The sequence below is a fragment of the Dromaius novaehollandiae genome, chromosome 7 (assembly GCF_036370855.1).
Source record: "Dromaius novaehollandiae isolate bDroNov1 chromosome 7, bDroNov1.hap1, whole genome shotgun sequence".
Taxonomy (NCBI): Eukaryota; Metazoa; Chordata; class Aves; order Casuariiformes; family Dromaiidae; genus Dromaius; species Dromaius novaehollandiae.
In genome coordinates, this window is record NC_088104.1 from 18,370,315 (window position 1) to 18,391,195 (window position 20,881).

The 20,881-nt window shown below is 45.7% G+C and overlaps 2 protein-coding genes across 3 annotated transcripts in view; one reads left to right on the forward strand and one right to left on the reverse strand.

Annotated features, from left to right (window-relative positions):
* Window positions 1-6,591, reverse strand: part of USP37 (ubiquitin specific peptidase 37) — a 38,553-nt gene extending 31,962 nt beyond the window's left edge. Inside the window, exons 1-4 of one of the 2 annotated variants that reach the window (XM_064514783.1) lie at window positions 6,422-6,591; window positions 5,450-5,656; window positions 1,675-1,846; window positions 1,044-1,144 (exon numbers count right to left, since the gene is read on the reverse strand). In XM_064514783.1, coding sequence (XP_064370853.1) covers window positions 1,044-1,144; window positions 1,675-1,846; window positions 5,450-5,605 — 429 coding nt within the window. In that variant the 5' untranslated portion in view covers window positions 5,606-5,656; window positions 6,422-6,591. Of the gene's footprint in view, window positions 1-1,043; window positions 1,145-1,674; window positions 1,847-5,449; window positions 5,657-6,009; window positions 6,095-6,421 lie in introns of those variants that run through there. The other variant, XM_026095240.2, reaches the window with a different exon arrangement.
* Window positions 6,592-6,635: 44 nt separating this feature from the next.
* CNOT9 (CCR4-NOT transcription complex subunit 9) lies at window positions 6,636-20,718 on the forward strand. Its single transcript, XM_064514785.1, has 8 exons — window positions 6,636-6,849; window positions 10,932-11,111; window positions 12,276-12,391; window positions 13,683-13,792; window positions 14,580-14,689; window positions 15,637-15,735; window positions 18,283-18,374; window positions 19,043-20,718. The coding sequence occupies exons 1-8, from the start codon at window positions 6,826-6,828 to the stop codon at window positions 19,209-19,211; spliced, it is 900 nt and encodes a 299-aa protein (XP_064370855.1). The 5' UTR covers window positions 6,636-6,825; the 3' UTR covers window positions 19,212-20,718.
* Window positions 20,719-20,881: the final 163 nt, after the last annotated feature.

The following is a 20,881-nucleotide window of genomic DNA, read 5'->3' on the forward strand; positions in this document are numbered from 1 at the left end:
CTAACCATGAAACCCTACTGTAGTAACCAAATCCCCATCTCATTTCCTTGTGGTAAGTCAGTTCATTGGACTTCTGTTTTTAAAATCTTCTTTATATTCTTTGAGATGGAAAGACGCCCAGCATGATTCCTAACTACGCCCAGAAACCATTCCAGGTGGTATTAAAAAAAAAAAATAAAGTCATAAACCCCACACATTTAGAACAGTGCCCTGACAGCTTTGGCCCAAGCCAGCATCACATGTAACACAACCAAAAGAGCTGAGAGCTGGCTAAGGAACATTCATCAATCTTAGACTTGAAAACTAAACATGTCTAAACTCACCACTGTATGTACAGCCTTAGAGTTTTTACTATGAGATTCCTTTAAGCAACATGTAAGATTTGTTTTGGGACAGTGTCAAAAGAACTTTCCCTCAGGGCTGCAATAAAAGTATATTCACAGAGATGATAATGTAAATTAAAGCCTGTAGGCACACCATGAGATTTGTACTGTGGAAGGAGAAGAAGGATAAATGGAAGTAGTTTCAAGGAAAGTCATCTTCAGAAAGAAGTCTGTGACATTTACAGGAAAAACTGAGCAGAATGGCACAAATTCAGTAACTATTTTACAAAAATATGGCCAGCAGCTTTTGAATGTATACATTTGGCTGAGACTTGTTAAACTCATCATGCTGACTTTAACATGCTCAGATGCAATGTATTTCGGGTGTTCAGTATAAACAAAGAGATATTCAGAACTATGTGAGAGGCACATCTTAAGCATATATTTTCCCTCTATTTCTGCTTCTCCTTTGCCTAACTGATTGCTCAGCAGACTTCCACAGCCAGATGCTGACTTTCCTCAGTCATGCAGAATAGGAGACACACTGTTGCCACAATATCCCATAAACATTTATTCCAAGCCCCCCGGATTACAAAGAGTTTGGATGCAAAACGAGTATTTACAGTGCTATTACAATGCACAATAAGAGCATAAGAGGAAGAAATGAATAAAAGGAAATTAGAGAGGAAGAAAAATTTGAACTTTAACAGTTTAACGAACCTGGTTTTCTATATAGGAGAATTGTCTATTAGCTTCCTTCTGTGTGGTCCTGCTGCCCAGCACACCTCCAAAGCTGCCAGATCCCTGAGAGGGTTTCCCAGCTGACAGCGAAAGTACACAACATTTAGTTTGCCATTTAACTGACTGGCATTCTTATTTGTAAGAACGTTATTTACAGTTGAACTTGTAAGAGACACAGCACATTTCCAGACGGTACAATATTCTGAGAGCACAGACCATTTTTATGAATAGCCCTTATATTAGTTGTTAACTTAATGGGCACTAGAGTCCCTACCCTTAAAAAGATAAAAATTAAGTAAGAGGAAAAATAAAAGGGAGAAGAGTCTTTGCACATGTGATTACACACGTAAGAGTTTTTCAGACACACATACTTACAACATAAACAATAGGTTCAGTTTATTTTCAGCTCATTGTTGAGTATGACAAAGAGAAAGGTGCGTAACAAAAATTTGGGTTCAGGGCCAAAAAGAAGCATTTACACAAATGCAACATGCAAAGAAAGTCAGTAACACAGGGAGGACAAAACAGATAAAGGTAAAAAAAAAAAAAGAAAACAGCATTTATCCTTCCCCAACCTGTCATTAGTAAGATTTACAACAATTGTACTTACCAGTATGAACCCTGTCTTGATGGACTGCATCCAAATACATCCGCATTTCATTTGCATCTTTAAATGGTACCTTATCAATTGTCAGGAAGCTGGTATCCTTTAGTGTTAGCATCAGACAGCACAGTTTTCTACCATTTGGTCGTAAGGTCACAGTTTTAATATTATGGCTTAGCTGAAAAGGGAAAATTGACTATAAACAAAATCCAATTTAAAAAGACCAAAATACTAATGCATTCAAACAAAACACTTCAAATCAAGAGAGTAAGAGGTACTTACAGAGAAATACTTTCCCCTGTTTCTTTTTGAGCAAACACTAAGCCTCAAAGAATTCATGCAAACAGTTATCCTGGAAATCCACAGAACTGAAAGGACACTATCACTATAGCTGAACAGTCTCCATATTCCCGGATAAGCTTTCTGAAACTTAGCTTGCTGTAAAGTGTGACGTTTCCGAAAAGAAAAGAGTAAGAGCTTCATACAGTTCTACTTAGCTGTCTCAGACTTCTACATAAAGCTTGAATTATTATTTAAGATGGTGAAAGTTTAAAACTTCTGAGTTTCAAATATTAAGTACAAACTTCCATTTAGTTTATAATTTGCTCTCAGAGAAAACAGATTTGACACAGCTGAAATAATCTGGTTAGGAAATAAGTCAATAAGAAACATACTTAATTGTTTTATTGCTGCATATAGACTAAGTGATATCACAAGTTTCAAGGTTATGGTCAATCACAAGAATAATTCTAGTAAGAGTTTGTGCTCCCTAATATCACCACTGTTACTTTATTCTATATTATATGATTATATAGTTGTTACTTCCTGGTAAGTCACCTACAAGATACTGGCCGTTCAGTAATGTTTCTATCAATGCAGGTTAAGGGTAACTCTTAAAACAGAGGAAGCAAAAGACATCTGCTGGAAAAAATGCAAGTCTCATGATCCATACCTAAGCATATTCACATTTAATTCCCTTGCCTTTCTTCACTTAATTCTTCATTTTGCTAGCCACTTCTTTAGCCTTGCCTAAGATTAGACACTAGCTATGCAACAAGCTCCATGCCAGTATATTGCTCTGCTCACACAGTGCTCCAAACAAGACTGGAAACCACAGCCAAGGTCACTGGGCAGGCTTTTACTACATCTCTGCGTAGTGCCTATCAGATTGGAGGCTTCTCCTAATTCAGCTATCTACATACAGCCACACTATCAATATAAATAATGATGTTGAATTAATAAACACTAATTATAGTCTAACATCAAAGTTTTGCCATACAGTGCATTAGATGCTGTCTCTTTCAAATTGCATGCAGGTTTAAAAAAAAAAAGTGTGTGGGGGGGATTCCTGATTTTTATTTAAACTTGTTCAAGGATATAAAAGAAGAATACAGGACAGTAAAATGCACACTACCTCCATCAATGAGATTCCCCCTGCCCCCAATCTCTAGCTCTTTGTGAAGCCAATCTAGACCCACCAGCAGTTTTTGAGAAAGGCTGGAAATCCACCTCAATGAGAAACTAAAGGGTTTATTTTGCTGGGAAAATTACACTTCTGTAATATTTTATGCTCAATTCTTGCTCTTAAAAAAAAAAAAAAGCTAAAAATATCTTCAAAGACTGAAGAATTGAAAAGGGGATTCAAATTTTTCATCCTCACTTAAAACATGGAGCCCACTGGAAAGGGATTACAGTTACCATCCAGTGCAGAACCATCTATTTCAACTCAAAATGCTACCATGAAAGGACTCTGTGCATACTCTCCATGCAACTGCTATGGCCCAACCAATGTTATAAAGTCTTGGGAGGTAGGGGGTAAATGAAACAGTTCTTTTAGTACCTATCTACCATCTAGCACAACCTGGTCAAATCTTTTAAGCATCTGTAAAATACATTATCTTATGTAAGAAGTTTGATGACACACTAGTGACTGTGGAAAGAAATATAACCCTGGATCTATCCAAATGTTTTGTTACAAAAAGGAAAAAAGGTAGAGAAAGGGTCTATTGTACTCCCAGAGCAACTTGTGAACAAATAAAGAATGCTACTTGTAAAGCAGATTTATCAGGTATTTGTTGCACCTGTAACAGCATGCAAGAACACGCTGAGGGACAGGGGGCAGCTCACATAAACTACAGTCAAGTGCAAGCCTGTGGTGCAAGGGGCAGTCTGCTTCCCCTGCCTGCTGCTTGTTCCCATATGCGTTCCTGTGCTCATACTAGTGCCTGTGTCGCTGCAAGATGAGCAGGACCAGAAAGCAGATCCAGCTGAAAAATAACCACCGTCCAAACATACAAAACTGGTCTAATGATGTGGCTGCACACTTGCTCCTCTTCCTTCACTGTGTTCCTAGCTACATGGTCCATGCCACCCCCTCTACCAGCTCTGGCATCCGGTCCCTTCCATGAGTTAATTCAAGTGAAAACCCTCTACTTATTCTGAGTTAGTTTTCTGCCAAGTCTGTGAAATGAACTGGCTCACAGAGAGATCTGACAACTGCCAGAGCCAGCAGACGACATGAGGCTGGGAGCAAGACCTGCCCCTTAGGCCATGGTTACTTGTTACATAGGTTCAACCTCCCTATGGAGCTATGCTTCGAGTCACTGGATGCCATGTTAACGCTTGTCTGTGTGGAAAGAAATGTGTGAGAACAAGCACTCGGGGAAGAAACAACCGCTCCTCTCAGTGGCAACACAGCCTAACACTGGATTACAGCAAACATTCAGTCATAGCATCATACATGAGAAGACAGACCATTCTTAAGATTTTCAGGTTTACAGTAACAGAGGTAGCAACCACCCAAAGTTGATCACTATCTTATGCCTCGATTTGAAAGCAACATAGGCTGATCTAACTGCTAATTGTCATGGCTGTTAGGTTCTGTGCTGAGACTTTTCAGCACAGTAAGGCAACGAAACCTGATCTTTCAAAAATAAAATGAATTGTTGTTCACCAAGTCAACACACAGAAGTGGCTCAGAGAAAGGTCTGATGAACACTAGAGCTGGCAAATGATCGTGGCAAGAAAAAGCAGAAGCCAACACTTAGATCAGTTAAGGCTGCTACAAGACCACTGACACAGGATTTTTTTTTAACCTGCTCCTTCCCTCTACCTTTTTTAAAATTAGATATTAGTTTCTCACATAAAAGAAAGAACTAGGAAAAGCGAGATGAAAATGACTACAGAATAATAATAAAAGAAAAGCCATTTAGGCTGAATATTGGAAGAGAATCCTTAGTAATGATCTGCATCAGTCTCCCAGTGAGGAAACCACACTGTCTGGCATATTTAAAACCTAAAACTGGGCAGAACAGTAACACATACATAGCACAACAGTATTGTATAAACAAACAGAAAAAGCTACAAGTATGTTAACATTGATATTCTTCAGCTGCAAAAACCGCTAGTATAGATGCTACCCTTTAGGATCACATGGAGCTTCACTTCTAGATTTTGCAAATATATCAGTAAGAGAAAGGCTGCATGTTCCAAAAATCTAAATGTGTGAGACAAGATACTGTATACTTTCGCAGTCTTTCCTCTGCTTTTCATTTCTTTCTATTCAATCGTATGCTTGATGCTGACCTCAGCAGATCCTTTAACAACACACCTGAATAATTTACAGGAGTTATACAAAGGGATTAGTGTTCAGGAAATGAGGAACAAGAAACAGTGACAGAGGGAAGTTTATGTGACTCTTAATAGCCTTGAAGAAGACAGCTGTTCACAAAAGGGCACAACTCATGCACTGCTCAAACAAAAGCCTGAATATTTTGTGTACCTGAAATGTCTTTGGAATTCCTCCAACATTGTAGTGAACCACCAGACTCACTTTGTTGTCCTTCTCCACAATTTCAAAGCTCCCTTCTTTCCATTTTGTAATCCCAGTCTGCATGCTGCGCATCCGGACAGGTCCATGCACCTTTAATGGAGCCATACTTTCTCACAGAAAGAGCTAACAGTAGTAAGTGTACTTCACTTTAAAAACCTGTTAAAAAGAAGAATATCATAACTAGCTAGTACCAAATAATCTCTACAGAAAGACAAAAGTACAGTTAAACATTTCTGTAGAAGTTTGGTAAAAGTAAGCTTTGTTGCTTTGTTAACACACCTGAAGGAAATGCAGACCAATAAAAACTTCCCCAGTTTGGACTGCAAGATACCGACTGCTAAGCATGCAGAGGTGAGCAGACCCAGCACAGACACACAAGTTCTTTCGGGTCCTTAAAACTTCCCAGAGATTTAAGGGGGGGGAGGGGGCGCCTACCTCCTGGGAAAAAAGTCTAAAGTTGATAAAGGGGAAGAACACAAAGTTTCAAAGAAACCCGAAAACGGAATTACTTCGTTCCGGCTGCGCCCGCAGACCGGCGACACCACGCGGGGGGCCGGGCCACTCCAGGTACCGCCGGCAGGTCGTGACCGGCGACCCGCGCCCTCCGGGCGGCTCCGCCTCGGCAGGCGCCGGGCCGCACAGGGCCCCGCCGCGGCCCCCACCGCCGAGCGCGGGGCTCGCCCAGCGCAAAGAGCAATTAGCGGTAATGAATGGGAGAGCCCCGCCGAGGCCCCGCCGTCGAGAGGGAGGCAGCGGCGGGCGCCGCCCCACCGCCCCACGGGCCCCGAGCCCAGTCCGGCCCAGCCCGCGCCGCCGCCGGGCCATCAGCGCCGAGGGGCGGGGGGGGGTGGTGAGGACCGGGGGGGCGGCGCGCGCAGCGGCGCCTGCGGGGGGAGGGCCCGCGCGGGGGGCGCCCGGTACCTGCGGCCCGGCGTGTCCCGGCGCGGCAGGCGGAGGCGGGGGAGGGGGCCGCGGCGGCAGATGGCGGGAACCGGCCAGTAGCGCCAGACGCCGCGCGACGCACGCACGCACGCGCTCGCGTCAGCGCGGCGGCGCCCTTCCCGGCGTGCTCCGCGCGTCCCGCGCTGCTCGCCCCGCGCCGCCCCGCCCCCTCCGCCCCCCGCATGCGCCCGAGGGGGCGGCCCGTCACCCCTGCGCATGCGCGCGGCTCCGCGCCCCTCCCCTCTGCCTGCCGCTGGCGCGCGGGCGGCGGCCGGGCGCGCGGCGGGGTGAGAGGTCAGGGGTCGGGGGTCAGCGGCGGCCCCGCCTCTATGGCGACGGCGGCCTCCTGAGCTGGGCCCGGCGGCGGCTCCTGCGCTCCCACCATGCACAGCCTGGCCACGGCTGCGGTGAGACTGGTGGCGGGCGGGGCGGCGGTGGGGGCCGGCTCCCCGCGTGCCGGGGCGGGTGCTTCCCGCCGCTGCCGCGCCAGGAGGCCTGGGGCGCTGCGCTGCCCGCGGGGCTGGGCCGGGCCGCGGTGGAGCCCGGTGGGGTTCCCCTCGCTCGCCCTCCGCGCCCGGGCGCGGTCTGCAGGCCCCGCCGGCCCCTCTGCCCTCTGGGGAGCTTTCTCGCTTCTGGCCTTTACTGCAGTAAAGGAAAAGTCCCTCGGGGCGGCAGGAGAAACGCGGGAGGAAAGGCAGGCCACCTTCTCCTTCCCTGCTCCCCCAGGTGCCGGCAGGGCAGTCTGCAGCCCGTGCTGTTCCCTTGCTTCCCCCTCGGGAAGTTGCCGGGGTGAGGCGGGCGCCTGGTGTTAGAGCTCCTGGTGGTGGGACCTACCTTGTCCCGGCTGGCAGGATGGTCTCACAAGTGGGAGTGGAGTTTGGGAGGCTGAACAGTGCGGTTATTGCTTCTTATATCCCATGTTAACGGCTTCCTGTCTTGTGTGCATTTCTCCAAGCACATGTTTGTTGCATGTATGAGACTTGCCAGAGCTGATTGGGTGTCTGGTGTGTATGGTGTTTGGGGAGGTTTATTGCAAGACCAACAGTTAGAGCTGTTTCCATATTCACTTAGCACAAGGATCTGCTTGGATTAAAAAACAAACAAGATTGAATAAAGTATTTATGAGCAGGAGTTGAGGGAACTTTGAAGTCTTCCACTTTATTTAAGTACTCAAGATTGTAAATTGGTTCTTGGAGTGCTGGCAAATACTTACGATTTAAAGAAAGGTGTGCAAGTTCATCATGAACTCTCTTAATCAGCACTTATGTTTTTATAGCAATGTAATTCACAAGTGCTTGTCAAAATCCATGAGGGATTGTTGTATTTCCCATTAATCCTCTATCTGTATTCTAGTCATTCCTCTGTAAGAGGATTTTTTAAAAGACAGTTTTAATAAAATAATCTGATTCAGGAATAGAAATCAATTTTATTGGGGGTTTGTTTGAATGTATCTTTAATTTGTATGTAATTCACACAACTTTATCGTTCTGTATTGAAACAATTCCTATTTCAGTCAGTCAGTTAGTATGTAATAGAGTAAATATGATCTGGATGGGGCATTCATCTCTGGAGAAGTGCTCGGGAGCTATGGTAAATAACGTTACGTTTTAGTAGGGTTGTGAGTTGGCTCAGGATTCCTTTGGGCACGGTGAACGTTACCATGATAAAACTGTGGTAAGCCAGAGTATTGGTCTTTATATAGTGATGCTAGAGGCAGAGATAATAGTTGGGTTTTAAACCTGAAGATGGCATAGCGTGCTAGAGGGGAAGACTTGAAAATAAACTGAAAGCAATAAATGTAGCTTTAATTAGCAGCAAGGCAGTGAACGTCTGACTCAAACTAGCTAATTCACTGCTATTTAAATAAAAAGTTCATTTTGGTATTTTGGGGTTGGTGATCTGTCAAAATAGTTCTAAAAGCATATACATCCAATTAGTCAGTGTTTTGCTTGCTCAATCAGTATTTTTACCAGCGTGCCTAGCAGCAGCTGCTTAATTAGGAAAAGAAAGCCAGTTGCCTAAATTGAGTTTGTTATGTAATTGTTGGAGATGTAATCTGGCAGGGATGTTTGAGGTAACACCCTCTCTCATAAGGAAGGTGTTGTGAGATCTTTCATGAGGCCGAGGTGGCCAGTTCGTGCTGTATTAAGATATTGTTGGTGACTTTTGCTTTCCTTATGTGCAAAAGAAAGTCTGCTTGGCAGGGTCCTGCCTTAGAGCCTCTGGGGTTTTCCAGAGTTTTAGGCTGGGAGTGTGTGTGTGAAACAACAACAAAGTAGGGAATTAGGAAAAAATATATATTTTTGGTTAGACTAAGTTGAGAGGAGCAACTATAGGGCCTGTGGAACGCAGTTGGTTCTTGTTAAGACAGGTATTGGACATCATAAACTTAATTGTGTGGAAAATCTACTTAGTGTTCTCTAGGGATCAGAGGTACATGATTGCTTTTAAAGGGTCGATGTATTTAAGCTTACAGGAACTGAAACTTCCAGTGTGTCTAGAAAAATAGATGGAAGCTTTAGATAACACAGTTACAACAATGTTATTGCTACACTGCTTGTTCCTCTGCCATTCCAAACAAAAACAAATGAGGTCTGTTCATTCTTCCTCTCTTTCTTAGCTCCAGTATGGAAGTTACAAATAGAATTGCACTTCAGCTCTTAAAACAAACCAAAATTCTTCATGTGAGATTTTTGGGGAAAAAAAAAATTTTGAGGTGGCAAGAGGAAAAAAACGGAGGGGTAGGAGGAAAGATGAAAAGTTAAAAGCTATTTGAGCTCCACAGTGTAGGGACTGGTAATAGCACATCTCAGTGCTAACTAAAGTGATGGAAGTGAATGGGAAATAGACAAATTACAGCTTCTGCTCAATATAAATCTCACAGCTGGTGAAGAATCTGTTAGGACATGACTGCAGATATAATATGTGAATAAACTGAGGAGGGCTTGCAGAAATAGAGATGGAAAGCTCTGGAGGGGTCTCATCTTGAGAGGTTGCCTCTGACGTACAGTTTCAGTTTTGCTTCCAGTCACTTTCAATTCCTGAACTCATTTGTATTCTCTTCGATGACTCGGTGATGAGCTGTTTCGTAGTAGTGTTGCTGTCAGCAAAGTACATGCAGTGCTTACATCTGTTGTGGTAAGCGCATGAAGAGTTTCAGTCTGTGGTTTTTTGGTTTTTATTTTTTATTTTTTTTGAAGCGAGAGAAAGAAATGCAGTCAGTTCTCTGTTCCCAGCCACAATTGCTGAGTATATGGGGACGCTGAGCTGGCTGCATGCAGGCTAGCCTAGGAGCAGCAGCATACTGACAGAGCTGTGCTCTATTTGAGTAGCAGACACTGTAGGGAGGTGTTTGAATAGGTTCAGAACTGACTTTTAGAAATATTCAGACAAGAGGTTTTAATGTCTTAAGTTTGTCTGCTGTGAACTTTTTGATCTGAATCACCGAACTGTCTCTTTAGGAAGCCTGCTGAGCATTTGTTTGCTCCTTGAGTGCTTGTTATGACCGCAGAGGCATGAGACAAGCTTTCACTGAAAGACTTGCTCCTCTGCCTTTCTACAGAAACTTAGCTGCGATTCCAGAGTACCCATTTCTATTCCTTTCATTCCTGGGTCTCCCCTATTTTTTTTTGTTTGTTTTTTTGGCCTTGATGTTACTCTTTGTGTGATGTTCCAAGAAAGGCAAAGGAGAAATTGTAAGGCAATTCTCCCTAGTAGTATTAAATATGCCTTAACCTTGAATACAGATCTACCCTTCTCTGGGTTTATTTTGAACAGAAATTTTGCACAAAATCAAACTCTTGAGAAATTCCCCTTTAGCTCCATGTCTGTAAACAAGATGCATGGGATGAATTTGAAAGTCTAAAACAGGAGGTGCCACTGGCTGTGTTTTTGATCTGCCCCCCAGTGTCACACTAATGTTGGAGTAATGAGTATTTTCTAGTATTTGTATGACTCTCTTTCTAAAAAAAAAAAAAAAAAGTCACATTGGGCAAATCACATTGATGGGTCCCAACGTCTTCGAACTTTTCAGAGAGGAAAAAGGTGGCATCTGCAATTACTGATGTTGTTTCCTTGTTTGACTTTGTGGAAGCTTGTATTTGGAGCATTAAATGCAGGTGGAACAGATGATAGCTGGCTAAAGTATGTATGATCTCCCCAGGAGCTCTGCTGGCCCAGACAGATGGTAGCATGGCTCCCTTATTGCTGAAGGAAATTACTAAGTAATATTTGACAAGAGGATTAAAAGAGACTGTGCCTAACAGGTCAGTCCAGAAAATAAAACATTTGCATTTTAGATTGGTGAAATAATAATGCTAACCTAAGGAAGCGATTCATATCCAGAGCATCTTAATGCATTTCTAGTTCTTCTGTCCCCCCAGTGAGGAGTTTCTTGAGCCCTTTGTTGCTTCTCTGTCAGGTTGTGGGAAGGGTTTGGGTGAGACTTGGATAAAACAGCCGAGACTCAAGTTTTACTGTCTCCTTCCAGCCTGTGCCAACAGCACTGGCTCAGGTAGACCGTGAGAAGATCTATCAATGGATCAATGAACTGTCCAGCCCTGAGACGCGGGAGAATGCACTGCTGGAGCTGAGCAAGAAGCGGGAGTCTGTGCCTGACCTTGCCCCAATGCTGTGGCACTCGTTTGGCACGATTGCAGCTCTCCTTCAGGTGGGTAGGATTGGCAGTATCTTTATTCCATGGTGCAGCATCCACACAATGCAGAGCTAGTGTCCATGGGGCATATCTGGGGAGACCCTAACGAAGTCCCTTATTGTTGTTGCTGGGTATATGCTGTATGCTGGGGCATGTAAGAAACGGATATGGGAAACCCATCTCTAGTGTTTACCATTAGTCATCACTAGAGAGGCCACATTTGTAGGCAGTGTAAGATTTCTCATTAGAAATCTACATAGTTGGGAGGGGAACGGGTGAGCTGTGGGTGCATGTGCTGCCTGGTGGTACTGCTCCTTGTAGATCATTCTGTTTATTTTCTTATGGTGTCATAGCAGCACCACAGCAGTCTTATTCCTGAGATCTCTCTTGATTTTTTTTTTTTGCATGAGCCTGAGCTTGGTCAGAAGGCTGCCCATATAGTCAGTCAGCAGGAAGGGTAGTATGGGAATGCTGCTCGCTACTCCAGAGATCTGTTGTCAAACTCATCTGCGCAGCTCTTTGCTGGGCTAACGTGCTCTACAGCTCTGCTCTGTTGACTGCCCATCTCTCAGTGCAGAATATGGGTGAAACGATAGCAAACAATGGCAAAAAATGATGCAAAATGGTGCAGAATCTAGTCAATTTTGAGGAATGATGGAAAAGCAGACAGAATAGGCATTGTCAAACTGCTTTCAGAGTGGCCCGGAAACAAGCGGAGAAAATTAGAAGGGAGCTATGGTAGGAAGTAGGCAGATTTCTGCACTGGATTTCTCACCCTCACCTGCTTCCCCTACTTTGAGGGAGAAGAGTACCAGCAGCCAGCAGCATGAATAGAGTAGGTGTGCTCTGCCTCTGGGCACAGGAACAACACTCCTCTTCGCTCTGGAAGTTCAAAACAAAACAGTCCCCCACTAGCAGAGAGGCAGGAAATCAGATGAACTGTTCTCTTCTGAAACGAAGATTTGGCCGCATCCCTGTGACTCCTTGTCAGATTGACTCTGGCCCAGCTCTGCCCTTTCCTGGGCAGCATGGTGGCTGCCGGGTAACCTGTCTTCAAGTGATGCTTGGTGAAAGGGGGCTGTCATCTCTTGACACCATTGTTCCTTGCTGGGCAAGTGCTTTTGTGCAGCTTGCTGATGGCTTTTCTCCCTTAAGTTTTCTTCATCTCTTAATTTTTAGGAAATTGTAAATATTTATCCATCAATCAACCCTCCGACTCTGACAGCCCATCAGTCCAACAGAGTCTGTAATGCTTTAGCTCTGCTACAGTGTGTTGCATCACATCCTGAAACAAGGTAAGTGTTTCCACATGCATGAGCTTTCTGAGAAGTTGGTGTTGACAGCTCAGTCAGTCTGACTCCAGAAGCGTGTAAGCTGCTTTGTGCGCTCTTACCAAAAGAAGTGGAACAGTGCACAGGGCTGGAGGATAGGCAGCTGCCTGCTCCTTTCACTTGTTTGCACAGATTACCAAGTTGACACCTTTATGATGGTCCTAAATGCATTGCATTCCCTGAGCCTTTCTGAGAACCTGCAAATTCCCAAAACATTGGATGGTGGCAGTCCCTGGGCGATCAGCCAAAAACAAGGGTGCCTTTGTGCTTAGCGTTGTGCACAGGATCCTTGTTTTAATGAGCTTAGTTATTTAGACCAGCTGCCCAAAGAGTGGGATGGAATGGGAAAGACTGCCCTTCCCAGAGCATGTGTGTGGCAGGGGAGCAACAGCAGGGCCTTGTCTGGAGGTCTCAGCCAGTGCCTGACTTTCTCAAGCTTTTTCAGTCTGTGTCCAGTATGCATCAGCAGGGAAAATGATGGTAGCCAAAACCCAGAAGACGACTGCCCAGAGAGCCATGATCTCATATTTCTATTCCTGATGAGAGGAAGGGACAGTGTAGCTGAAGCTGTTTTTCAGCTGCTGCAAGTTAGCATTGAACAGCAACCCTGTATGAGACAATGTCCAAGGAAACAGGCTAGTTTTACACCAGATGCCTTTACAATTAAAGTTTGAAAACTCAATGTAGATAGAAGAATGTTGGATGGTTATACAAGAGAGTTTCCTCCCATTAGTGTGACAATTTCCAGGTTTCTCCCTGCAGTCTGTATTTTTCACTATTATCAGAGGGCAGTATGAGGGCTCTTGGGGAAAGGTGACTGTGCATGTTTACGGAGTGATAGTAACTAGAGACCAGCCAGTCTGGATTCCTGTTGTGCTGAGGCTGTCCACAGGCATCATGGCTAACTGCCCCTGCAAGCCTGTGATCTGCATGGTGATATGTAACAGTGAATGGAACAAGCTGTGGATCTGGGTGGGAAGAGGAAGTAATAAAAATAATAGGACATACTCCACACCTGGTCAGCTGGAAGCAGCTATGCAAGTGACTGACAGTTTAGGCATTAGGTTTTGTGCTGTGCTCAGTGCAGAAGTTACTTTGCGCCTTTCCATCGGAGAACAGACTGTTGCCCTCTTTTGAGGAGCATCAGCAATGGAGTATGTGCAGGAATAGGTTAAGGCTGTGTGTGGTAATAGTGGATTGTGTGCTCACTTAACTTTCCTTGTATCTTATGATGGGTATTCTCTCTTTCATACAGATCAGCTTTTCTGGCAGCTCACATCCCTCTCTTCCTGTACCCCTTCTTGCACACAGTTAGCAAGACACGGCCATTTGAGTACCTGCGGCTCACGAGTCTGGGAGTCATTGGTAAGCAGTCAGAATAATGCTGGAGCAGTTGTTTCCTATTGAGTTGGATACAATCCATGCTGTGTGTGTAGGCAGCAACATGACCAAAATCGCAGGTCTGTTTTTTACCAGGATTTTCTGAGTCCTGTAGTGTTAACAGGAGTGTCTCTTTTTCAACCGGTCACACTGGCAAGTTCATGTTACTGTGTAGGAGCTGGATTTTTCAGCAGTAAGGATCTGCAGAGTCCAGGTGCCTAGCTGCCTTGCCAGAAATATCTGTCTGCCATGAATGGAAGCACCTGCAGTCTGTTGTGCCTTCACCCTCAGCACAGACACCTGGATGCTGGGATGGCTGGGTGCAGATGGGGGTTTCTTTGCTTTTTTACCACTGATTGACTTGAGTATATTTTCCATTTTCCCCTTACCCCATTTTTTTTTCCTGCCCCAAACATTTCGGCCTTGATGCATAAAGCAAGAGGGTCCTGAAATGCATCTCTTCTTGCTAGAGGTTGCTGCTGAGTGACTGATGAGCATGATCCTGTTGCGTTTGTGTTGCTGCCGGGCAGATCCAAGAATGTGTCCCCTTTCTGAAAAACAAACCAAAAAGCCCCAAATTCAGCATGATTACTTTTATGCTGCCAAAATGATGTCTTCTCCACCCACGTGCTGCAACATATTCAGAATGATAGTTGCTCGGCCTGCCATCCAGATCTGACAGTCCCTGGGAAAGGCACAGTGCAGGTTGTCTTTGAATGGTGAGATTGTTTGAAACAATTTATCATGTTTTGACTTTTCTTATCCCTTCAAGGGGCATTGGTGAAAACTGATGAGCAAGAAGTGATAAATTTCTTATTGACAACAGAAATTATCCCCCTGTGCTTACGTATCATGGAGTCTGGCAGTGAACTCTCCAAAACGGTATCTACTGTTTGTCTTAAGACTTCTTGTTGTTAGTCTCAAACTGGCCAGGCAGTCCGTGACCTGCAGGGTTGGCTTGTGTCCTGTTGCAATTGCTGGGGCAAGTCTGGGTGGAGTTTTACGTCCTCAAAAAGCATCACTAAACTCTGAGCTGGAGGTTCCTTAGCTTGGTAGCTTTGTGGGGCAAGATCTTGCTCCTCTTAACAGCTATTCTTTCCCCTGCAGCCCTGCAGAGTAACTTTCAGGGCTGAGCTGGACCGACTTTCCTTGGCCCGAGAGAGCAACTGCAGTAAATATGCAGTGCAGAGGCTGGACAGCAGCTGTTAGGGGTGGCAGTTAGAGGAAGGTTCACCATGCTGGACCAGCCCGTTGTCCCCCTGATCTGGGGCCCCTCTCCAGCCTGAGCTCAGATCTGTGGTCAGTCTGGTCTGATGACCTGGGTAGTACAGGCCACAGATTTTAGTCTGGGTGCTTCTCTGTGGTGAAGCATGCTGACACATTTGAGTGAAATTCTTTCAGAAAGTCACTTGTCTTTTGACCAAGCAGAAATGCTCAAGATGAAAACTCAAATCAACTTGCACTATAGATGGCAGGGCGAAGGAACAGATACTTCTGGTTCTTCCTCTGTGACCAGAATCATATGGCTGTAACTTTGAGGCTGTCCTGAGAAGCCTGGCAATAATTGCTATCTAATGCAGCCTGCCTCCAGTCTTAATGTACACCCTGCTTTGTATCTGCCTCTTTCCTTTAGTCAGAGATGCCAAGCATTGTGTAGTGTCCTGCATTTCCTTTTGGCTTTAATCTTTCATCAAGTACAACATTAGTTGCCTGCTGAAAGGCCTTTTAGCTCTGGGACTGCCATGAAAAGAACACAGCACAAAGACTGTTCCTTTTCAGGACAGATGAGTTGTTTATAAACTATCTTTTATGCTTTCTCCCTGTTCTAGGTTGCTACATTTATTCTTCAGAAAATCCTCCTGGATGACACAGGGCTGGCATATATCTGTCAAACTTATGAGCGGTTTTCCCATGTTGCCATGATACTGGTAGGGTTTTTTTTTTTTTTCCTTACAGAGAAAAAAAGCCTAATAGCAAGTTTCTTCAGCAGCTATTTTACTGCTTTCTGCCTAGAGCAAAGGCAAAGTTCTTTCCTTTTGCATATTATCAGAGCAGATTCATTTCTTGCATGCTTCATGTGACATTTTGATTTCTGTTGTGTTGTAAAACATTAGTTCTCCCTGGTTGTAGCCCCCAAAAGGGGCACAGTGTAGTGAGGAAACACAAAAATGAAGTCCAAAAGCTGCCTTTCCTCCTGAAATGGCTTTGAAATTTCAGGGGGAACAAAAGGGTTTTCAGGATCAGATATGAATTATTCCCCTTTTATGTAAGGAGGGCTACACTGCTTCAGACCACGAATGCATTTCCTCAGTCTGTTTCCCACAACAGGTGGAATAAGATATCAAGGCATGAGTAAGAACAGGGCAAACATATGTGGTGCTTCCTCTTACAACATTCTCCCAGCCGCCAGCTATTTTCAGCTTTGATTTTTGTGAGTTTTCTGTATAGTAACCTCCAGTGGGTTTTTCTTCCAAGTATTTGTCCTCCCCTTGAAACCGTGGAAACTTTTCGCATCCATGGTGTCCTTCACCAAGGAGTTCCACAGGTTTCCTGTTTGCTGCCTGGAAGGTCCATCTCCTCTTGTTTGTTTTTGAACCTAGTTCCCGTTAGCTTATTTTAGTGACCCTAGTTCTTGTGTTGGAAGACACAGAGCAAGCAATTTCTGTCCATTCCCTGTCCGGTGAGAAGAAGGAGTTTTGGTACCCATATTTTGTTCATTTCAGGAGTAATAGCGCCAGCTTGAGTATTATCTCTGAGCTTGCTAAGGAGAATGTAGGTTTGCCCAGGAACAGCAGTTGTTCTGCTTTTGTCCCTTTCTTTTAAGAGCAGTCTCAGAAGAAGAAAATGCAGTATTAATTTCTATGCTTCCCACTCCTGATTCTGTGACTAAATGTTGATGCTTTCTTGGGAGTATTTATTTGTATGTCTGTATTCCCAAATCTGAAGAAAACTTTTTTTCTTCTGATCAGTTTTACTCATAAACAGCAAAATAGGAATGCTTTAGAGCCGATGTCTAAAATGTCCGATGTGATACGATTTTGCAGTTGAGAACAGCATCAGCTTTGGATGAAAATACATCTGGCTTGGGGGCAAAGTGAAAAAAGCAATTAGAAACAGAAACCCTGGGGTAGGGGAGGGAAGGAAACCAAGGAGGAATCTGTGGCTGGGCAGGGCATGAACATGGAGGAATGTGGGCATGTCATGCTGTGTTAGCATGGAAGAATCCTAGCTGTGGTATAATCCCACCACTGGATGAAGTGCCGACATGATTAATATTCCATAACACTATGGAGAAAGATGGAAATGTTCCATTAACATTTCTGTTCTGTATTTTGGAAGAGTAAGCATAATGTTTTCCTGTTTTATGAGGATGATTGTCTACTTCCTAGTCCGCTGGTATGTGAGTAAGATGCTAAGCAAGTATTAGAAGCTTTTAAAACAGCAGATTGGCAATTCCTGTCTGGGAGCTGCCTAAGGAGCTCTCTGGCCTATTGCTCGTTATTTTGAAGAAATCTTTGTATTTTGGGGCTTTCCTGAGGACTGAAAGCTTGCAAAAGGGTAGGTGAGGTGGCCCCAATAATTGGTATCTGAACTGAGTAAACATCTGAAATCAGGTGAATTTGGCTAATGGGAAATGGTTAGTGCTAGCCAATGTAGTTTTATGGGAAAAAGAACTTGTCAGGCAGATCTAATCCAACTCCTAAACACAAGCAGTCAAGGTAGGTATATGAACTAATCCGCACTGTTCACTAGGCTGGGTGCATTCAAGGATGATAGGTTTTCATGCGACCATGTGCATAGTCCTAGATCATGCGAGAAATGGAGGCCAGAATGGGGAGATCTGCTCTGATCTTGCTTCCCAGGATCAACAAACAGTTTAATGTGAGTGATGGAGAAGAAAGAGAAAATACCGCTCTTGGGTGCATGATAAGACCAGAATGTGGATCTTACTGTACACAGAGTGGGTGAACCCTATCCTTCAGAATGGCTTTCCAGGCTATTGTCAGAGTTTTTAAAAGGGTGTTGAAATGAAGGCAGTGCAGATGAGAATGTGGATTGTTGCAGAAGGTAGGAATATGCCTCACGGGCTGACTGAGCCTGAGCTTATCAAAATGTTTGAGATATTCTTGCATTTCTCTGTGAGGGCAAGAATCCAGGTTCTCTGTAATCTAGCAGAAGGTTGGACCAGGAAGCAGTCACAAGGAGAGGAAACCAAAGAGAGATGAGCTGAGCTTTCCCCCAAGCTGCTGAGAGAATCATTCTTCTCCAAGCCCTGGCTAGCTGCTCTTCTCAAAGGTGTCTTGCCAGCCAAGGTTCTGGGCTCCATGCAGGGGTACCCGGATGAAATATAACAGGCTGTGATGAGTAGGAAGCCAGAGTGAGTGGTTTAATGGCCTTTCTCAGTCTTTGCTGACTGTGAAGCTGTTTTTATAAAGACTTTTTTCTAACTGCTGGCACTGGCCTCTTTCAAACAGGGTAAAATGGTCCTGCAGCTTTCCAAGGAGCCTTCGGCACGGCTGCTGAAACACGTTGTCCGCTGTTACCTTCGCCTTTCCGATAACCCCAGGTAAACATCTTAGGAGTTTGAGCAGGGGCTTCTTCCATCTCCTTGCAAGTGCAGTTCTCTCCATAATGCCCACTCAGAGAGGGTCAAAATTCCTATCCTTACATCAGCCTTAGCTTAGTGTAGAAAATGCTTTTTCTGTCACTGGCCCCAGGAGCTCTTGTGGTACCTGGGAGAAACAGTGATGCTCTAGAGCTTTTGCAGGTTCGAGCTGTGCAGATTATGACTCCCTTAGCACAACTGTAGCTCAGACTAGGTACAAGGGAGGTGCTGAGATGGAAGGTAGGCCACGCTCTCCCTCTTCTGCGTGGTGTGGGCTGTTAGCAGTAGAAGCCAGTAGATGAAATTCTGACAGAAAATCAATGTATTTCCTTGGCTGATCAGCAGCCAAGTATGTATTCATGTCTCTGCCTCCTCTGGAGTCATGCTGTTCTTGACTGACAGGTGTCAGAGTGTGGGGGTTTGCTTGGTGGGCCCTAGCATAAGGGATGGGAGCCGTGCTGGTTGGCAGAGCGCCATGTCTTGGGGTGCTGCTGCTTGGTGGTTACCTTGGCTCACCCTGCCAGGGAGACCCCCCAGGCAAATGAGTGTTGTGTTCCCAGTGGGGTTTGCTCCCCTCTTGCCCCTGTGAGTTTATTTGTTGGGCCCCTGTTTCTTGTCTCTTGATGTAGGGCACGTGAAGCTCTCAGGCAGTGCCTTCCTGACCAACTGAAGGACACCACCTTCGCCCAGGTCCTGAAGGATGATACCACCACAAAGCGCTGGCTGGCTCAGCTTGTCAAGAACCTGCAGGAGGGTCAGGTCACTGACCCACGGGGCATCCCTCTTCCTCCACAGTGACTGCTGGGGGAGGTGGGGGATCAGGGAAGAAACAGCTCAGGTTTACAAAGAACCAGGAACAGATGACCTCTTCCACAACAAACTGGGCATGCCAGCTGGCTTTCAGCCTGCCAGCTCGTAGGACCATTCCACCCAGCCAAAGGGCTGCTCTGTAGCAATGCAGCATGCCTCTGGGGATCGCAACACCAGCAAATACTGATACTGCAGCTTAAGAAATCAATAAAAACAATCTGAAGAGATCCCTGTCTCTCCAGAAGGCTTGGCTGGCATCTGTCCCTCCATTGCCAGGCAGGGGATAGTGCAGAAGTCCACTCTTCCAGCTGGCTCAGTTTCTACACAAGCGGTGTGTGACACAGTGTGTGGTGTGTCCCTCCAGTTCCTTGTCACTCTATGTTTACAAGTCTGTTTAGATGAGCAAGCTCAATAAAAGCTGGTCCAGTTGTTTTAACTGCTCTTCAGATTGCTACTCAGCTGCAAGTAGCCTGGGGACAGCTTTCTTCCCTGCAAGTGCATCCTTGCTCCTGGCTGTGCATCCGGCTGGCACAGCAAGCTTCTCTCTTTTCTTTGGCACAAAGGCCGCGGCTGGAGCTGGGCCCACTGCAGTATTGGCCCCAAGAGGAGGGTAGATTACTTGCGATGAATCCATGCGTCATAAGCTTGGTTCTCGGGGCTCTGGGGGAGGAAAAGACAGCAGGACTGTGGTTCTTGTGCTGTAAATAGTGCATTTCCTCAGCTCCTGCAGCTACAGACCGGCATTAACCAGTGGTCTAGCACAGCTATTGCCCAGCAGGGTTGCTGACTGGCTTGTCAAACACTGCTCAACTGTTAGGAAACCTGCCTGGTGGGGGGTCGGCAATCCACTCACTGATGATCCCCTGCCACAGGACAGACGGGAGCTACGTCCTGCAGGCTCCAGGTATGCCAGCTTCTGCCTTGGCTGCTGCCTGAGAGGCGTCTCTCAGTCCTGACCCCTTCCCCTTCCTCCCCAGCTCATCTCTGCCAGCCAAGCACATCCATTTCAGCTTTCAAACATGCCTTGGTATCTCCCTCAGCCCCACTGCAATTAAACTGTCTGGACGAGGAGCCACTTACCTGCCTTCCCTGCACTGAGGGGTCAGCACAGGCGCGGAGGAGCTCCTAGGCTCTGCTGCGGCACAGCTTGTTCTGCTTGCACTTGGCTGCCGGCAAGCCTGGGCAGCTGCTTGTCTGTCCCCCCCGCCCCGCTCCCTTTTGGGTAGTGTCTCTCCCCACCCCCAGCCGGTTTTGCTGATCATCGGCAGTGTTGTGCCAACAGTGTCTTAAATCCCATCTGGTTTCCCCTCCCTCCTCCCATCGGAGCCTTGCATAACAAGGGCAGAGCACAGCCTTTCTTCTTTGCCCCCGGGTCCCATTTTATAACCATTGCCTTTTTCTTTTTCCCCCTCTCCACCCTGACTGTGACAGGGTAGGGTGTGAAAATGCTTCTGTTTTTGTAAATTCGGATTAAAAAATAAAACCCCAGCCAGCACGCATTGCTCTCTGTCCAGTCTTTCACGGAGGGGAGGGGACGGCGAGGGGGAATTGCTGCAGATGGGATGAAGGGGATTGCGCCGGCTCCTCTGTGCCTGTGTGCTGGCGCCCGCGAACGCAGGGCCTGCTTCCACGCGGCCTTCTCGTGCGGGGCCGGGGAG

Coding starts and splice junctions, on each gene's coding strand:
- CNOT9 (XM_064514785.1), top strand. CDS start 6,826: ATGCACAGCCTGGCCACGGCTGCG. Junction 13,793..14,579: donor CACGAGTCTGGGAGTCATTG/GTAAGCAGTCAG, acceptor TATCCCTTCAAG/GGGCATTGGTGAAAACTGAT. Junction 15,736..18,282: donor CCCATGTTGCCATGATACTG/GTAGGGTTTTTT, acceptor TCTTTCAAACAG/GGTAAAATGGTCCTGCAGCT.